We start from the raw sequence: 17,616 nt of genomic DNA on the forward strand, positions 1-17,616 counted from the left end.
TACTCAAATATTTTACGTTTTTGATACTAAATTAACTTCTGAAGTATAATTTTTTATTGTTTTTATATTTTTTGATGTATTTATTTTGTTTGTACAAAATAAAAAAATAATTTTTAACGATACAATAGTCTTTGTTAGGCTTAACATCGACGAAAATTCAACGCAAAGCGCCACACAACGGAGAAAAATTTCAACATGGAATAGGTTAATATATTTTTTCGTGTATAATCGGTTATCCGAAATATCAGTTATCTGAACAACCCCAGTCCCCAATTGATTAGGATAATCGACGCTCTACTGTATAAGAAATTACATTAAAATTAAACATTAATACAATTATTACTGCAGTTAAATTCCATTAACACTGCATCTGGTATGCCAGCAAACTCAATAAGGCAGCATATCCAGTTTGTCTTTTGGGGAAGGAGTATTGTCACACTGTGTATTCATTTGTATTTATAAGCAACTAAGTAACCAGTTAATTAAACCTAAAAATAATAATTAAATTTAGAAATATTTAATTTAAAAAATTTAAAACTCTGGCCTTTACATCAAAATAGCAATTAAAAATTAAATCAAAATTAATTAATGAATTCAAATTAAAATTAAAATCAAATCAATTGAAATATAATATTTTGGAAAGTCTGGATAAAGTACTTGTCCATCTTGATTGATTTGGATATATTTTATCCGGGCAGTCAAAGTTGAGTCTATAGTACTTCTTTACTTCTTTGTAAGGTTTTGGTTTTGGTTGACAGTGACAGAACATTTTACTTTTAATATGTAAAATATATAGAATAGAGATGTGTAGATGTAGAATTTAGAGTATATCAGTGGTGTGCCGTGACATTTGATGATAGGAAGCTGTTTTTTTTGTAAGAAGCCAACTTTCAGGGGAAATCAGTTAATTGCTCATCAGTGATGGTCTAGGGTCCATTCGTATTCATTTGTTTGATAAGCCAGTAAAAACCCTAGACTTTTCTAAATGTATTTTTAATATCACTATTACATTCTGAATCACTAGCCATGATGTGAGGGCTAAAATTAAAAATAGAATTATAAATCTTACTTGGTGAAATAAAATGTGTGGTGGATATACATACCTGGTACAAAATACTCTTCAATTGTATGAATATACTTTTAAAGAAAATTATAATTAAATATACCTTTGTGAAGAAATGTACATAAAAATAACAAAATATTCATTACTTTTTAAATCTTAAAACAACCCATTTAGTCAAGTAGCTCCCTACAAGTGGCTAATGGATGGAATTGGAGACTGTCCTGGTAGGTGTGCAGGGCTGCCAAATCCCAAGGGTGCCGATACTGATCAATGTCAAATGCCTGTTTTGTCGCATCACAGGGTTCTTGTAAATTTTAAACATTTCTCACCATAGCTGTAAAAATCTAAATATGTTAAACTTAATAGATTGTCTGTCATTTCTTTTTTAATTTGTTTTAGGACCAGATGTCCATGGAAATTTCTAAAATTTACAACTTTTCAGTTACTCTCATCTCTCATTGAACTGGAAAAATTTCTGTCTTTATTACATCTAATATTATGAAGAAATCAGTTTTCCACTGTACTCGGCTAGGGATTGGTTTGGTTAAGCTTTTGTTTAAGTAAAATTCCGGCTCTTTCAGCAGGGTTTTATTTATGTCTCTAATTCCTTATCTCTTAATTATTTAACTACTTATAAAGTAGAAATAAGTTGAAACCAGTTACATTGTACTTGAATACTTGGGAAAGAAGTGGAAAGACAAATTTTTATGACAAACGGATACATAAATCGTAAATTTAAGGAATATAAATTCTAGAGCTTTTTTAAAATGTACCCTGTGCGTCTCATTCATTAAATTTAGTTGTAAATGATGCTGTCAAAGTAATAGTTAATTTTTTAACATTGTACAAGAATGTACATGTTATTTCTGCATCCCCTTATAGATGGGACATACTAAATCATATCACTGGTTTAACATTGAAATTTACAAGTAATACAAGATGGGAGAGCGAAAGCAGAATAAATATATCAAATATTTTAATGGATTTTTTTTAAACTCCTGTCAGTTGACAGGACTATACAGAACTATCGTAAAAACATGCTAGTAAATTTCTATTGGTTGGGTTAACTTATAAATCTACTTGTGATTCACATAATGGGGCAAGGGCAACCAAATATCTAGTAGGCAGGCAGCTAACAGCCCATAACTGGTCCTTTATAGAATCATTGGAAGCATTACATGATATTTTGGTGTGTAGCATCCACCTGCTAAACCATGTGAGGTTGGTGTTCTGTAAAGCGCATGTGCAAATGCCTATAATCTGACAGCTTTTCAATTCAAATATTTTCACTGTGGAAGCTGTCCCATATTTGACAATAAGGTGCTTCCATTGGGAATATCCATATACAAATTTATATTCAAATATACAATAGCAATCGTATCAGTTTTTTCATATGTATTATAGAAATTTGTAATAAGATACATAATGCAGTTATAATAAAATATAAATTTTAATTAATTCAAAGTACATTCAAATATGAAAATAATTGCATAATATGTATTTTCTAAAATATAAATACTTGGAAGTGGGGGAAGCACCGCTTCCAAGGACGGCACGCTACTGAAGTATATATAGAAAAAGTGTACAAAGCACAAAGTAAGATTAGAGTATTTTTGTTTCAAACCAACTAAGGATAGGAATAATCTGAAAAAATTGAAATGGCATGTTAAACAATCATAAAAGACAGATTTGTAATTTTTGATGCAAAGATATGTGAAATTGTATTCAGGAAATTGAAAAAACCAGAAAAAAATTCTGTTGTCTGATAAATCAGCAAATTCAATAAGCTGGAACCGCTTTGGTCCCAATGATGCCGTGTTAACAGAATTTCACTGTTTTTATTTTAAAAATGAAAATATGCTTGTTTTATTGATATCTTTGAGTTACAATTAAGACATTTTTATTACAGAATATATTGAAACTATAATGGGATTGGAAGAAAGTGTTCAGCATGTTGTAATGAATGCTATTCAGGAGGTAATTTGTAATATTCTAATTTAATTCATTTGCTGCTGTTACTGTTATTAATTAATATTGTGTAATCTAATTGTTTTTCAGTTAATGACTAAAGAAATTCCTAGTACTTACTCAGCTGAATCTATTGCTGATCTCAATGAACATTTAAAACGAGTATTAGAAGAGTTACAGATAGCCACAGAAGCTAAACAGCAAATTACTCAGAGATGTCATGAGTTAGACATGCAGGTATTGTAAATTTTGCATTTATATCTTAATATTAGCAGGTAAACTCAGCATTGCCTGGGCAAAAAATAAGAACAAACATTACAATTATTAGCTTATTTCATACTTCTAACCCCTCTATTGTATTATATTATAGTATTTGATTTATATAACTACAAAGGTTATCTTATGTAAGGGTTTATAATACCAAGTGATCAATCTAACACACTTTGAAATTTCTTTAAATTGTGTACAGTAGAGGAATGAAGAATTTTTAATTTAAAATCACTAGTGAGGAGTACCTTTCAGATATCTCAAAACTTACTTTGCAGTCATCTACGAGAAGCCGGGGGCATTGAGGAAACTCAATAAGTGGTTCCCTCAATGCCACTTATCCGGCACAGGTTCAAAAAACCCACTCACGTTGTCATTGGATGGTTAGGAGGGCAAATAGTTGAGTGTAGAGGTTGATAGGTACGTCAATAGGAGCCAAATAATGACAGGTAGACAGGTTTAACAAAACAAATAAAAGTTAAATATATTCTAACTCTAAGATATACATAGGTATTATAGGTATAGATATTATAGGCAGTTAAATGCAATTAAATGTAAAATCATACAAGGCAGTGACTATTAAAATTCTTATGGTGTGAGGCTATTCTACTTTCTTGTACGCAGAGAGCGAGTTTACAACTTTTTAACAAAATACATCAATTCTTTGTTGGTCATTGATAAGACATCATTCTATCATCTTGATGAGGATTCACTGTTGAAAGAATGGTGAGTGTCTTCTCCGAGGACTTTGTATTTCCTTTTTTTGGACAGTATTTCACTTTTATGGGAGCACTTATGACCAAATGTTAATTCGTTGGCACATTATGACAAAATGCCCAGAACTTCTGGTGTCTCCACCTTTTATATGAAATGCGTGGGAATCTAGTCACACGATCTTCGGTTGTTTAGACCACAAAGGCTACTTTTGCAGGTGTGCGAGCTCAGTGACTCCATGATGACTTTTTTGTTGACATCATGGAGTCACTTTTCCCTCCTTTCTCAATGAGATGTTATCTTGTTGCAACTGACTGTTAAGATTCTCATTCATTTGTTGATAGTAAAGCTGTCATTTGATCCGTGTTTGGTGCAATGTTTTCTAATGATTGTGATGGATGGATGTTAAATAAAAATTTCTTAAAAATGGATTTTAATATCCTTAAAATCCTGGATCTCATACATCTAATGTGTTTTGATAAATGAGTTATTGTGCTTGAATGTGCTTGCAGCAAAAGCAATGTGTGGATGTGTCATGTCTGCCAGATAGATTAGACTTTCAGTGAACTCTCATCTGTAATTTGACCCATTTCCTTTAAAAAAAATTATAAAAAAATAATATTAAAAAATTTTTATATTTGACTCTATCGATGCAGCGACAGGTTTCTCACTGTAAGTTAAATCTCTTCACCTATTTTTTGCTTTAATTTGTTTGCATCAGATGAATGCTACCTGTTAGACCTTCTCTAATTTCAATGCCTAAAATGTTACTTATAAGCCCTAGGTGTACTATTTTAAATGCTGACTTCAGTTTTGATTTAATGATCTCCAGTTTTTTAATCTTCTTCACTGTCAATATTAAATCATCTATGTAAGTAATGAGTATTATTCGATTTTCTTCCTTTCCAAATACATAAATGGGATCAGCTGCTGTATGCCCTCCTTCGATACTTGTGATAAAGCGATCTAGCTTCTTGTAACATTTTCTTTCAGACTATTTTAATCCATATAAAGATTTCAATAGTTTCTAGACTTTATCTTCTTGTTTATTCTGAATGAACATTTCAGGTTGCTCCATGTTTATTTCATTCTATAAATCATCTTGCATGCAAGTAGAAGTTATTTCCATCTGATGTATGTGCATTTCTTCGTTTACAGATGCTGCTAATAATGTTGTTATTATTTTGTATCTAGTGACTGGAGCAAAAACATCATCATAGTCTATACCTCTTTCTTGGGCATGACCTTGAGCTACAAGTCATGATTTTTTACTTTTCTACGTCAACCTGTTAGTTGGTTTTCATTTTAAATATCCAACAATTTTTAATACTTCCTTATTGTTTGGCCTGGATATTAAAATCCATATGTTGTTCTCATGTAGGCCTTTATATTCCTTTTTCATGGTGGTTAGTCACAGCTCTCTAGCTTCTTGATTTAATGCTTCAGATACAACGAAAACTATTAAAACCTGAAGATGGCCTATACGAATTGGCCGAAAACGTTTGGAATAAACAAAAATAACTCGGTAAAAAAATTCAGGTGTGTGTGATTTATTATTATAAATAGATAACATTGCTGAGAAGGTAGATAGATTCAGATACATGTTTGGAGTCTGGAATTTTACCTTTAATTACTTGATAAACTTTTCTCAGTCTTATGGGTTTACGTGTTATTTCAATTTTTGGGTGATCTCATTTTCATCTTTTCAAGTGATTCTCCTTAATTTCTCATTTGATTTTCTTCTAGATATTCAACCAAGTTAGGTTCATTGTCAGACTCTTCATCTAGTTTTGTACAGTTCTCACTGTTCATCTCCATTGCCTGATTTAGTAGCATTGTACACACCATTTGGTTGTAGCAGCAAAATCTAGTTCAGTGGGGATACTCTTTAGAAAGGTCTCACTTGTGTGGATTATTTCAATGAATCTCATGTCATATGATGACAATCTTACTTCCTGGTCTTTTGACTCATTTGAGTATCCAACCCACATGTACTCATCACCTTTTGGCTGAAATTTTCTTTGTTTTCAAGTCTTATCCAGCAACAGCTTTTTTCTGATGATTTTAAAGAAACCAATGTAAGGTTCATGCTTAAACCACAGTTCATTCTGTGTTTTTTCAATGAAGGTTTTTGTTGCACTTCTATTTCATAGAAATGTGGCTGTATTGATTGCTTCTGCTCATAGTGACTGAGGAAGACCCATTTGCAACATTATGCACCTTGCTATTTTGACAAGGGTCTGATTTGCTCATTTTGCCACATTATTTTATTGTGGGGTGTACTCAACACTTAGTTTTCATACTATTCCTTCTTCTTCAAGGAATTTGTTAAATTCATTTGGTAAATTTTCTCTATCATTATTTGTATGTAGCTTTTTAATTTGACGATCTGTTTGTTTTTCGACCCTTTGTTTATAAGATTTGAACACTTGGAGAATATCTGAGTGATGTTTCAGCATTATAGTTTCCATATAACATGTACATTCATCAATAAATGTTGTAAAGTATTTTGCACCTCCTAATAATATGATATTAACCTATTCCCTGATATTCCTGACATATCTTGGTTTGCAACATGATGACCTTGACTGGTGGATCCGAGATATCTCGTTTCAGCATTGGAACTTTTTTGAAACTAGATGTCGCTAGTTGTTATAATTTTTATATTAAAATTAACTTTCAAAATATAATTTTTTTTGTTTTTACATTTATTAATATATCTATTTTGTTTGTGCATAATAGAAAAATAATTTTGGATGATACAATAACCCCGATTATTTTTTTTTAAAATGTGACTTTCGTTAGACTTAACATCAACAAAAATTTAACATGGCACAACACACAGTGGAGAAATATTTTAAATCAAGACTCACATCACATATGTCAACTGCTTGCACAAAACCTGTATGGCAGTATGTACTGTACTTTAGACTGTTTGATTTGATCTAAGGTTAAAAATTTATATTTGTTGTTACACATCTTGTCACACTACTATCTAGATACCACTTTTTTCTTTTATCCATTTGTGAATTCTATGTTGCATGCAAGTATAATAAGGGCACTGCTAATAATTTTTATGTCTGTCTGTTTTATTTTTGATTTACAGTTTCTACTGATATGGCCATTTTTACTGCAGTTGTTAGACCTTCCATCAAACCTTTGACCTCTGAATCTTGTACTACTATCTCTTGAGTTCATTCATGACTGCTTTTCATGGTCAGAATTTCCCTTTGAAAATAATGCATTACTTCTCTTGTTTTCATTTAGCTTTGTAATGAATTCCCTCTGTCTTGCTTCCTTTTCTTTAAATTTTACTTTAAGGTTTTTGCGCAATGGTATGTCAAAAGATTACTCTATGGCTATACTAAAATTTTCATATTTATCTGGTATTGATCCAAGAAGCATAGTTGGTAGTATCTTCTGAAATTTCTATTCTCACTTTCTTTACTTGATCAGTATTGAATTCATTTATGTATTGCATAATTGTCATATTCTGCCCTTTTCCCATTCATAATATCTTTGCACAATGTTGTTTTTCTAACAGAGCCTTGTGACTGGAATATTTCCTTAAGTTTGTCTCCTGCTTTCTTGGACATTAGCATTTTTCACAAGGTTTAACTGCCCAAGACTACTGCTTAGATTTATTAGTGCCAATGTCTTTGTATTTTGCTTGATCCACTCTAGGCTTTTTTATGGCTTTATTTTAGTACTGTCAATTTATTGCCACAGATTATTATTATAAACAAGAACACTTTTCATCTATACTTTCCAAAGTTCATAATTGATCTTGTTAAACTTCTCACTATTTGAGAATTCACTAGGACCCACAATACTGTAGTAGACAATGAATCTATTTACTTATTTCTTATACTAGAGGTTCTTTCCTGGTAAGCAATTCTGGTAAGCCCATAACCTGTCAGATAATAGCAAATAAACAAATCTTCTATGTCTAAATATTTTAATTGTGTACACTGAAATATAGTTACAGGTAATACAAAGGAAAAGTGAACACAAGGAGACAACACAATACACAGATGTAGCAGATGAGAGTAATATATAACAAAGAGAATAAAAACACGTCAACAGCATGTATACAGAAATTACATTTTTACTTTTTCATACTCCAAAAAAAAGTTGTTTTATAAAAGCTGTCATTATTGCTTTAATTTAAAATAGGTTTTTCTATTCAATTTAATTATCTCATGAGTGTTTCAGGAAAAGAAAGGTGATTTTGACTTTTTTTTATGATAATATAATCTTGATGACATAAGTTTAAATTTTGTTAAATACATAGTTTAGAAAAATATTTTTTCTTGAATGCACTAATAATGCTAAATTTAATTTGCAGTTTATTTCAATTTCAAATCTGTTTTATCTTATATGTTCAGTACGGACTGACCACATTTTTTTTAATAGTTTCGTATTCTGTAATAAATTATTAATTACACATATAAAAGCAATAAAATCTTACATTGCACACAGATACAGAAATTAATATACTCATAATTTTCTACTTTCCATTCTTATTTCTATATTGTTTGTAAATTAACTAATATTTCTGATGCTTTTATTAAATTCTTTTCTAATAGGTTGCTATATTGCAAGAAGAAAAGGCTAGTTTACTTGCAGAAAATGACAAATTATTAGAAAGATTAAACCATATTGAAAGTTTAGAAGACCCAAGGTAAAAATTTCACAACTTTTAAAACATCAATAAATATAATTTCTTGTATTTTCCTTATTCAAAAGTATCATTATTTAGAATTATTATTTGAATTTAAATTTTAAAATGTAATCAGATTATTTAATTTAATTAATGTATTATTAAAATTTGAACAGCACTTTAACAGGAAAAAGATTTCAACAGATGCAACATAAATTAGAAGTGATGCAAGATGAATTATATAAGTTAGAAACAGGTATGTAAACTGAATGTATATTGAAGATACAAAACATGATTTATACCATAGGTACAACTTTGAATATGTTATAATTAGATTTTAATTGTTGGTTAGAATAAAATTGATATTCAATATGTGAAGTTATATACTTAATTTCAAATTTCCAGCTAATCCTTAAAAGTGATAGATTCAATTCAACATTTCAAGTAGACAAATAGGAACTGTTTTGTTTTTAACATTTCCAAGAAAAGTAGAAAAAGGCAAACTAGTGAAGTCTGTATCTGAATTTTAATTTATTGTAATTAGCTTTTACATATTAATGGGCCACTGTTACAATTTTGTAGTTTCCACTGAATAATTTTTTTGTCAAGTTGTATGATGTGATTATGATAATTATTTAAACATATCTAGTTTATCATTCTTTCTTTTGTAGCCTTTTGAAGTTTTCATAACAATTATATAACTGTTTTGTTGTTTGATCATTTACTTTCACAATTGCATCAGACTCTCTATATATTTAATTTAAAATACCTTGATTTTGTTTAACTTATTATATTATTGTTGAATATATCATTGTAATCACTAGGACTTGCTTATTTTGATCAGTGTTAGTAAATAAGATTACAATTAGTGAAAATTCTGGTTTTGTTGACTCTTGACATTAAAATGATGTATTGTTTGTTTGTTGTTAAGTTATGGCAACACAACACTTGTGCAATCTGCCTAGGGGATGCCTTCCAGGAGGTCTTTCAAAGGGAAACTGGCCCCTATTTAAGCCTGGTCACACCATACGATTTCCAGCCATGCAGGCGACCACAACCATGACGGCTGTTCTCGTTAACTAGTAAACCCCCTTTGAAAACTGGTGCAACTGCAACCGCGACTAGAAACAAAAAGTTTGTTCTACTCACACCAATTGTAAATGTGCATCCAATCAGCAGACGCCTTTGTGCCATGTCATACGGTGACAACATTGAAGATAGTTCATCCTCATGGCAGATAGTTAGAGGATTTATACTTTTAAAGAATCAAGATTGATCAAGCTTATTCAGTCTCATGAATACCTGTGGGATTTTAATTCTCCATTTTATCGAAGATTTTATCTTTTTGTGTATTCTCACCAGCTCTATCAAAATAATAGCTTTTTTTTCTTTTATTCATTCCAGAAAAGGAACTGCTTGCCATTTTAATAAAAAAAGTGGCTAAAGTTCCATAAATACTCTGAAGTAGAATGTAAAATGTTGGTAAACTTACTCACAAAAGTAGTCAAGAACAAGCGACTGTAATTTTTTTTGTTTATTATAGGGTCATGTTTCTGAGTTGCAATGTCAATGAACAATGTGTGACCATGAGAAGACACGCATGACTCATGCTTGTTGCAGTTATGGTCACCTGCATGGCTGAAAATTGCATGGTTTAACCAGGGCTTTAGGCGTTACAGATGTGGAGAAAACCCAGAAAACTCCACGTGGCCATTTCATTCGAGTGAGGTGCAAACCCACAACCGAACTCCCAGTGTTCAGAGTACGAAGACTGCTTGGCCACTGGTGGGCTAAAAATGACATATTAAGACAACTAATGTATAAGTTGTAGATATATTATAATTATTAATTACTAGTAATTCATGCATAAAATTACATACAGTTACATATAATTGAAGTAAGGAATTCCAGCAGTTTAACTATTATGCCAGGGGTGGCCAACCTGTGGCTCGCGAGCCACATGCGGCTCTTTGAAGGATTATTTGTGGCTCTCAATAAATGTACCCGAGTTCCCTTTTCATTTTTGTGTTGTTATATTTTAAAAAATTATTATCATTCCGTATGTGTTTCAAAATGTCTTTTAAATTACTAATAACAAATATGAAATACTAAGTGCAACGTTGTAACAAATTTCATTTCCGTCCAAGNTAATCGCTAGTAAAATCTGATGCAAAGCATGCGGTTGATATAATTTTATATCATGTTATTATATTTGTATTTTATTTTGTTCTACATTATTTATTTTGTTTTGTTCAGTTTATGTATTTAATGGATTAGTTATATTATTTATATATTATATTTTGATTTTTAACCAAATGTTTGAACCATTTTAAATTTGTATTTGTAATTCCATATTGGTTTGATTGTAGAATGATTGTAAACATTCCAGTAAACTGATAACTTGATGATGGTCTGTTGATTAGGTTGAAAATGTTAGTTAAAGTAGTAAAAATGATTCTCAGCAATAAGATGTATATGTTGTATAATATTCAATGAGTCTGAGTGTATGTTGAAGTGAAATTAATACAGTAATACCTTGACTTACAGTACCCTGACTTACGTGAACCTGGAGTTATGCGATTTTCAAATCTCACCAATTTGTCTTTTGTTTGAGCATCACGCAACTCTTGATTACTCACTCCCCCCCACACTATTGTTTAGCTTACATGTTCGGAAATGTCGCGCGGAATCAACGTATAGCTACAATTTATTTTGTGTTATTTATTTCTGTGTTTGTTTTATCTACGGAAACTTGAGAAACTTTACTATGTCATACAAACGAAGTAGAACTGATTCTTCTGCATCAAACAAGAAAAGAAAAACTTTATCTTTGGAATGTAAAGTTAACATTATTAAAGACTTTGATACGAAAATGAAAATTTGTGAATTGCAAAGAAGTTTGATCTACCAGAATCGACAGTCAGAACAATTATAAAAGGTAAAGAAAAAATTCTCAAAGCTGCGAAAAATGCTCAATCTTTAAATTCAGGCATCATTCATAAATGTCACAGTATTATCGCTGAGATGGAAACAATGTTAAAATTATGGTGTGATAATCAAGTAATTGTGAAAAATTGTGTAATAATATAATTTGTTAGACATATGTATTATCTAAGATTTTATTAAACATTTTTTTCTAAATTATTGTTTTCTTTAGTCTCCGGCCCCAATTAAAAATTATTTGTATGTATTTATATGCGAAATTATACCCCAACTTACGCTAATTCGACTTACGCAGTTATCGCTTGGTCCCATCTATCGCGTAAGTTCGAGGTATTACTATATTATAGCGTAATAAAATATGTCAGTGGTTGGCTTTAGTTAAATTAATTATATTTATACATATAAAAACAATTAATAGCATTAAAATGAAAAATTTACCAATAATTCCAGTTTTAAGAGAAAACATTTTAAGGTACAGTACATGTATTTCAAGTTTAAGAGATCTGATATACACTCTCAATATTAATAGTGATAGTAATAATAAACAATTCTTTGTTCAAACATATAGCTAAGTCATTTGGTACATTACTTGCATAGATTGTAAAATATATATAATAATTTATAATTCATATGAAATGCTTGAAAATTTATTATATACAGTATTTGTATACATGATTTAAAAATTGTGTATGTATGTGATATTTTTCTGTAGGTGTTGGGTCAACAAATAACAGGCTTCCGCATGCCAGATGTAAATGCTGTTGCAGAATTAAGTGACCCTAAGGATTTGGGACGTTTATTACAATTAATTCTAGGTTGTGCAGTTAATTGCGATAAAAAACAAGGTATTCTTCTTGAAATAATATTAATAGAATGATTTACTAAAGAAATAATGTAGAAATAAAACTAACTTCAATAACTTTTTATTCCATAATTTTAATGTAATATAAATACTTCTTAACTGTACAGTACTTAAATATTAGTGTTTTTAATTAGAATTTATATCTTAATAATAATAATATTAAACATCTGTACTAGATTATATGATTTGCAAAAGAATTGTATTACAGATTTATAAAAGAAATACAGTAGAGCGTCAATTATCCGAAAGAATTCCAGTCAGCAAATTCAAATTTTCACCAGTGCTGTGGCACTGCAATCTTTGGCTATGTCTTGGGATACTCAAATATTTTACGTTTTTGATACTAAATTAACTTCTGAAGTATAATTTTTTATTGTTTTTATATTTTTTGATGTATTTATTTTGTTTGTACAAAATAAAAAAATAATTTTTAACGATACAATAGTCTTTGTTAGGCTTAACATCGACGAAAATTCAACGCAAAGCGCCACACAACGGAGAAAAATTTCAACATGGAATAGGTTAATATATTTTTTCGTGTATAATCGGTTATCCGAAATATCAGTTATCTGAACAACCCCAGTCCCCAATTGATTAGGATAATCGACGCTCTACTGTATAAGAAATTACATTAAAATTAAACATTAATACAATTATTACTGCAGTTAAATTCCATTAACACTGCATCTGGTATGCCAGCAAACTCAATAAGGCAGCATATCCAGTTTGTCTTTTGGGGAAGGAGTATTGTCACACTGTGTATTCATTTGTATTTATAAGCAACTAAGTAACCAGTTAATTAAACCTAAAAATAATAATTAAATTTAGAAATATTTAATTTAAAAAATTTAAAACTCTGGCCTTTACATCAAAATAGCAATTAAAAATTAAATCAAAATTAATTAATGAATTCAAATTAAAATTAAAATCAAATCAATTGAAATATAATATTTTGGAAAGTCTGGATAAAGTACTTGTCCATCTTGATTGATTTGGATATATTTTATCCGGGCAGTCAAAGTTGAGTCTATAGTACTTCTTTACTTCTTTGTAAGGTTTTGGTTTTGGTTGACAGTGACAGAACATTTTACTTTTAATATGTAAAATATATAGAATAGAGATGTGTAGATGTAGAATTTAGAGTATATCAGTGGTGTGCCGTGACATTTGATGATAGGAAGCTGTTTTTTTTGTAAGAAGCCAACTTTCAGGGGAAATCAGTTAATTGCTCATCAGTGATGGTCTAGGGTCCATTCGTATTCATTTGTTTGATAAGCCAGTAAAAACCCTAGACTTTTCTAAATGTATTTTTAATATCACTATTACATTCTGAATCACTAGCCATGATGTGAGGGCTAAAATTAAAAATAGAATTATAAATCTTACTTGGTGAAATAAAATGTGTGGTGGATATACATACCTGGTACAAAATACTCTTCAATTGTATGAATATACTTTTAAAGAAAATTATAATTAAATATACCTTTGTGAAGAAATGTACATAAAAATAACAAAATATTCATTACTTTTTAAATCTTAAAACAACCCATTTAGTCAAGTAGCTCCCTACAAGTGGCTAATGGATGGAATTGGAGACTGTCCTGGTAGGTGTGCAGGGCTGCCAAATCCCAAGGGTGCCGATACTGATCAATGTCAAATGCCTGTTTTGTCGCATCACAGGGTTCTTGTAAATTTTAAACATTTCTCACCATAGCTGTAAAAATCTAAATATGTTAAACTTAATAGATTGTCTGTCATTTCTTTTTTAATTTGTTTTAGGACCAGATGTCCATGGAAATTTCTAAAATTTACAACTTTTCAGTTACTCTCATCTCTCATTGAACTGGAAAAATTTCTGTCTTTATTACATCTAATATTATGAAGAAATCAGTTTTCCACTGTACTCGGCTAGGGATTGGTTTGGTTAAGCTTTTGTTTAAGTAAAATTCCGGCTCTTTCAGCAGGGTTTTATTTATGTCTCTAATTCCTTATCTCTTAATTATTTAACTACTTATAAAGTAGAAATAAGTTGAAACCAGTTACATTGTACTTGAATACTTGGGAAAGAAGTGGAAAGACAAATTTTTATGACAAACGGATACATAAATCGTAAATTTAAGGAATATAAATTCTAGAGCTTTTTTAAAATGTACCCTGTGCGTCTCATTCATTAAATTTAGTTGTAAATGATGCTGTCAAAGTAATAGTTAATTTTTTAACATTGTACAAGAATGTACATGTTATTTCTGCATCCCCTTATAGATGGGACATACTAAATCATATCACTGGTTTAACATTGAAATTTACAAGTAATACAAGATGGGAGAGCGAAAGCAGAATAAATATATCAAATATTTTAATGGATTTTTTTTAAACTCCTGTCAGTTGACAGGACTATACAGAACTATCGTAAAAACATGCTAGTAAATTTCTATTGGTTGGGTTAACTTATAAATCTACTTGTGATTCACATAATGGGGCAAGGGCAACCAAATATCTAGTAGGCAGGCAGCTAACAGCCCATAACTGGTCCTTTATAGAATCATTGGAAGCATTACATGATATTTTGGTGTGTAGCATCCACCTGCTAAACCATGTGAGGTTGGTGTTCTGTAAAGCGCATGTGCAAATGCCTATAATCTGACAGCTTTTCAATTCAAATATTTTCACTGTGGAAGCTGTCCCATATTTGACAATAAGGTGCTTCCATTGGGAATATCCATATACAAATTTATATTCAAATATACAATAGCAATCGTATCAGTTTTTTCATATGTATTATAGAAATTTGTAATAAGATACATAATGCAGTTATAATAAAATATAAATTTTAATTAATTCAAAGTACATTCAAATATGAAAATAATTGCATAATATGTATTTTCTAAAATATAAATACTTGGAAGTGGGGGAAGCACCGCTTCCAAGGACGGCACGCTACTGAAGTATATATAGAAAAAGTGTACAAAGCACAAAGTAAGATTAGAGTATTTTTGTTTCAAACCAACTAAGGATAGGAATAATCTGAAAAAATTGAAATGGCATGTTAAACAATCATAAAAGACAGATTTGTAATTTTTGATGCAAAGATATGTGAAATTGTATTCAGGAAATTGAAAAAACCAGAAAAAAATTCTGTTGTCTGATAAATCAGCAAATTCAATAAGCTGGAACCGCTTTGGTCCCAATGATGCCGTGTTAACAGAATTTCACTGTTTTTATTTTAAAAATGAAAATATGCTTGTTTTATTGATATCTTTGAGTTACAATTAAGACATTTTTATTACAGAATATATTGAAACTATAATGGGATTGGAAGAAAGTGTTCAGCATGTTGTAATGAATGCTATTCAGGAGGTAATTTGTAATATTCTAATTTAATTCATTTGCTGCTGTTACTGTTATTAATTAATATTGTGTAATCTAATTGTTTTTCAGTTAATGACTAAAGAAATTCCTAGTACTTACTCAGCTGAATCTATTGCTGATCTCAATGAACATTTAAAACGAGTATTAGAAGAGTTACAGATAGCCACAGAAGCTAAACAGCAAATTACTCAGAGATGTCATGAGTTAGACATGCAGGTATTGTAAATTTTGCATTTATATCTTAATATTAGCAGGTAAACTCAGCATTGCCTGGGCAAAAAATAAGAACAAACATTACAATTATTAGCTTATTTCATACTTCTAACCCCTCTATTGTATTATATTATAGTATTTGATTTATATAACTACAAAGGTTATCTTATGTAAGGGTTTATAATACCAAGTGATCAATCTAACACACTTTGAAATTTCTTTAAATTGTGTACAGTAGAGGAATGAAGAATTTTTAATTTAAAATCACTAGTGAGGAGTACCTTTCAGATATCTCAAAACTTACTTTGCAGTCATCTACGAGAAGCCGGGGGCATTGAGGAAACTCAATAAGTGGTTCCCTCAATGCCACTTATCCGGCACAGGTTCAAAAAACCCACTCACGTTGTCATTGGATGGTTAGGAGGGCAAATAGTTGAGTGTAGAGGTTGATAGGTACGTCAATAGGAGCCAAATAATGACAGGTAGACAGGTTTAACAAAACAAATAAAAGTTAAATATATTCTAACTCTAAGATATACATAGGTATTATAGGTATAGATATTATAGGCAGTTAAATGCAATTAAATGTAAAATCATACAAGGCAGTGACTATTAAAATTCTTATGGTGTGAGGCTATTCTACTTTCTTGTACGCAGAGAGCGAGTTTACAACTTTTTAACAAAATACATCAATTCTTTGTTGGTCATTGATAAGACATCATTCTATCATCTTGATGAGGATTCACTGTTGAAAGAATGGTGAGTGTCTTCTCCGAGGACTTTGTATTTCCTTTTTTTGGACAGTATTTCACTTTTATGGGAGCACTTATGACCAAATGTTAATTCGTTGGCACATTATGACAAAATGCCCAGAACTTCTGGTGTCTCCACCTTTTATATGAAATGCGTGGGAATCTAGTCACACGATCTTCGGTTGTTTAGACCACAAAGGCTACTTTTGCAGGTGTGCGAGCTCAGTGACTCCATGATGACTTTTTTGTTGACATCATGGAGTCACTTTTCCCTCCTTTCTCAATGAGATGTTATCTTGTTGCAACTGACTGTTAAGATTCTCATTCATTTGTTGATAGTAAAGCTGTCATTTGATCCGTGTTTGGTGCAATGTTTTCTAATGATTGTGATGGATGGATGTTAAATAAAAATTTCTTAAAAATGGATTTTAATATCCTTAAAATCCTGGATCTCATACATCTAATGTGTTTTGATAAATGAGTTATTGTGCTTGAATGTGCTTGCAGCAAAAGCAATGTGTGGATGTGTCATGTCTGCCAGATAGATTAGACTTTCAGTGAACTCTCATCTGTAATTTGACCCATTTCCTTTAAAAAAAATTATAAAAAAATAATATTAAAAAATTTTTATATTTGACTCTATCGATGCAGCGACAGTTTTCTCACTGTAAGTTAAATCTCTTCACCTATTTTTTGCTTTAATTTGTTTGCATCAGATGAATGCTACCTGTTAGACCTTCTCTAATTTCAATGCCTAAAATGTTACTTATAAGCCCTAGGTGTACTATTTTAAATGCTGACT

General features: G+C 30.5%; 2 protein-coding genes across 4 annotated transcripts in view; both read left to right on the top strand.

Annotated features, from left to right (window-relative positions):
• The window catches only part of LOC111625665 (protein Hook homolog 3-like), a 91,555-nt gene that overhangs the window by 54,212 nt on the left and 19,727 nt on the right, over positions 1 to 17,616 (top strand). For all 3 annotated transcript variants that reach the window (XR_002756760.1, XM_023368879.1, XM_023368880.1), the window contains exons 5-7: positions 12,331 to 12,463; positions 15,770 to 15,837; positions 15,919 to 16,065. Coding sequence is in view for 2 of the 3 variants with exons in the window: in XM_023368879.1 (XP_023224647.1) it covers positions 12,331 to 12,463; positions 15,770 to 15,837; positions 15,919 to 16,065 (348 nt within the window). In the remaining variant the exon portion in view is untranslated. The remainder of the gene's footprint in view (positions 1 to 12,330; positions 12,464 to 15,769; positions 15,838 to 15,918; positions 16,066 to 17,616) is intronic.
• On the top strand, positions 2,952 to 8,976 carry LOC111625668 (protein Hook homolog 3-like). The gene is made up of 4 exons (XM_023368883.1): positions 2,952 to 3,040; positions 3,122 to 3,268; positions 8,602 to 8,696; positions 8,852 to 8,976. The coding sequence occupies exons 1-4, from the start codon at positions 2,990 to 2,992 to the stop codon at positions 8,937 to 8,939; spliced, it is 381 nt and encodes a 126-aa protein (XP_023224651.1). The 5' UTR covers positions 2,952 to 2,989; the 3' UTR covers positions 8,940 to 8,976.

This window comes from Centruroides sculpturatus, unplaced genomic scaffold (genome assembly GCF_000671375.1).
Source record: "Centruroides sculpturatus isolate CEXI.00-Female unplaced genomic scaffold, Cexi_2.0 scaffold338, whole genome shotgun sequence".
NCBI lineage: Eukaryota > Metazoa > Arthropoda > Arachnida > Scorpiones > Buthidae > Centruroides > Centruroides sculpturatus.

Coding starts and splice junctions, on each gene's coding strand:
- LOC111625668 (XM_023368883.1), top strand. CDS start 2,990: ATGGGATTGGAAGAAAGTGTTCAGCATGTTGTAATGAATGCTATTCAG. Junction 3,041..3,121: donor TAATGAATGCTATTCAGGAG/GTAATTTGTAAT, acceptor ATTGTTTTTCAG/TTAATGACTAAAGAAATTCC. Junction 8,697..8,851: donor GAAAGTTTAGAAGACCCAAG/GTAAAAATTTCA, acceptor AAATTTGAACAG/CACTTTAACAGGAAAAAGAT.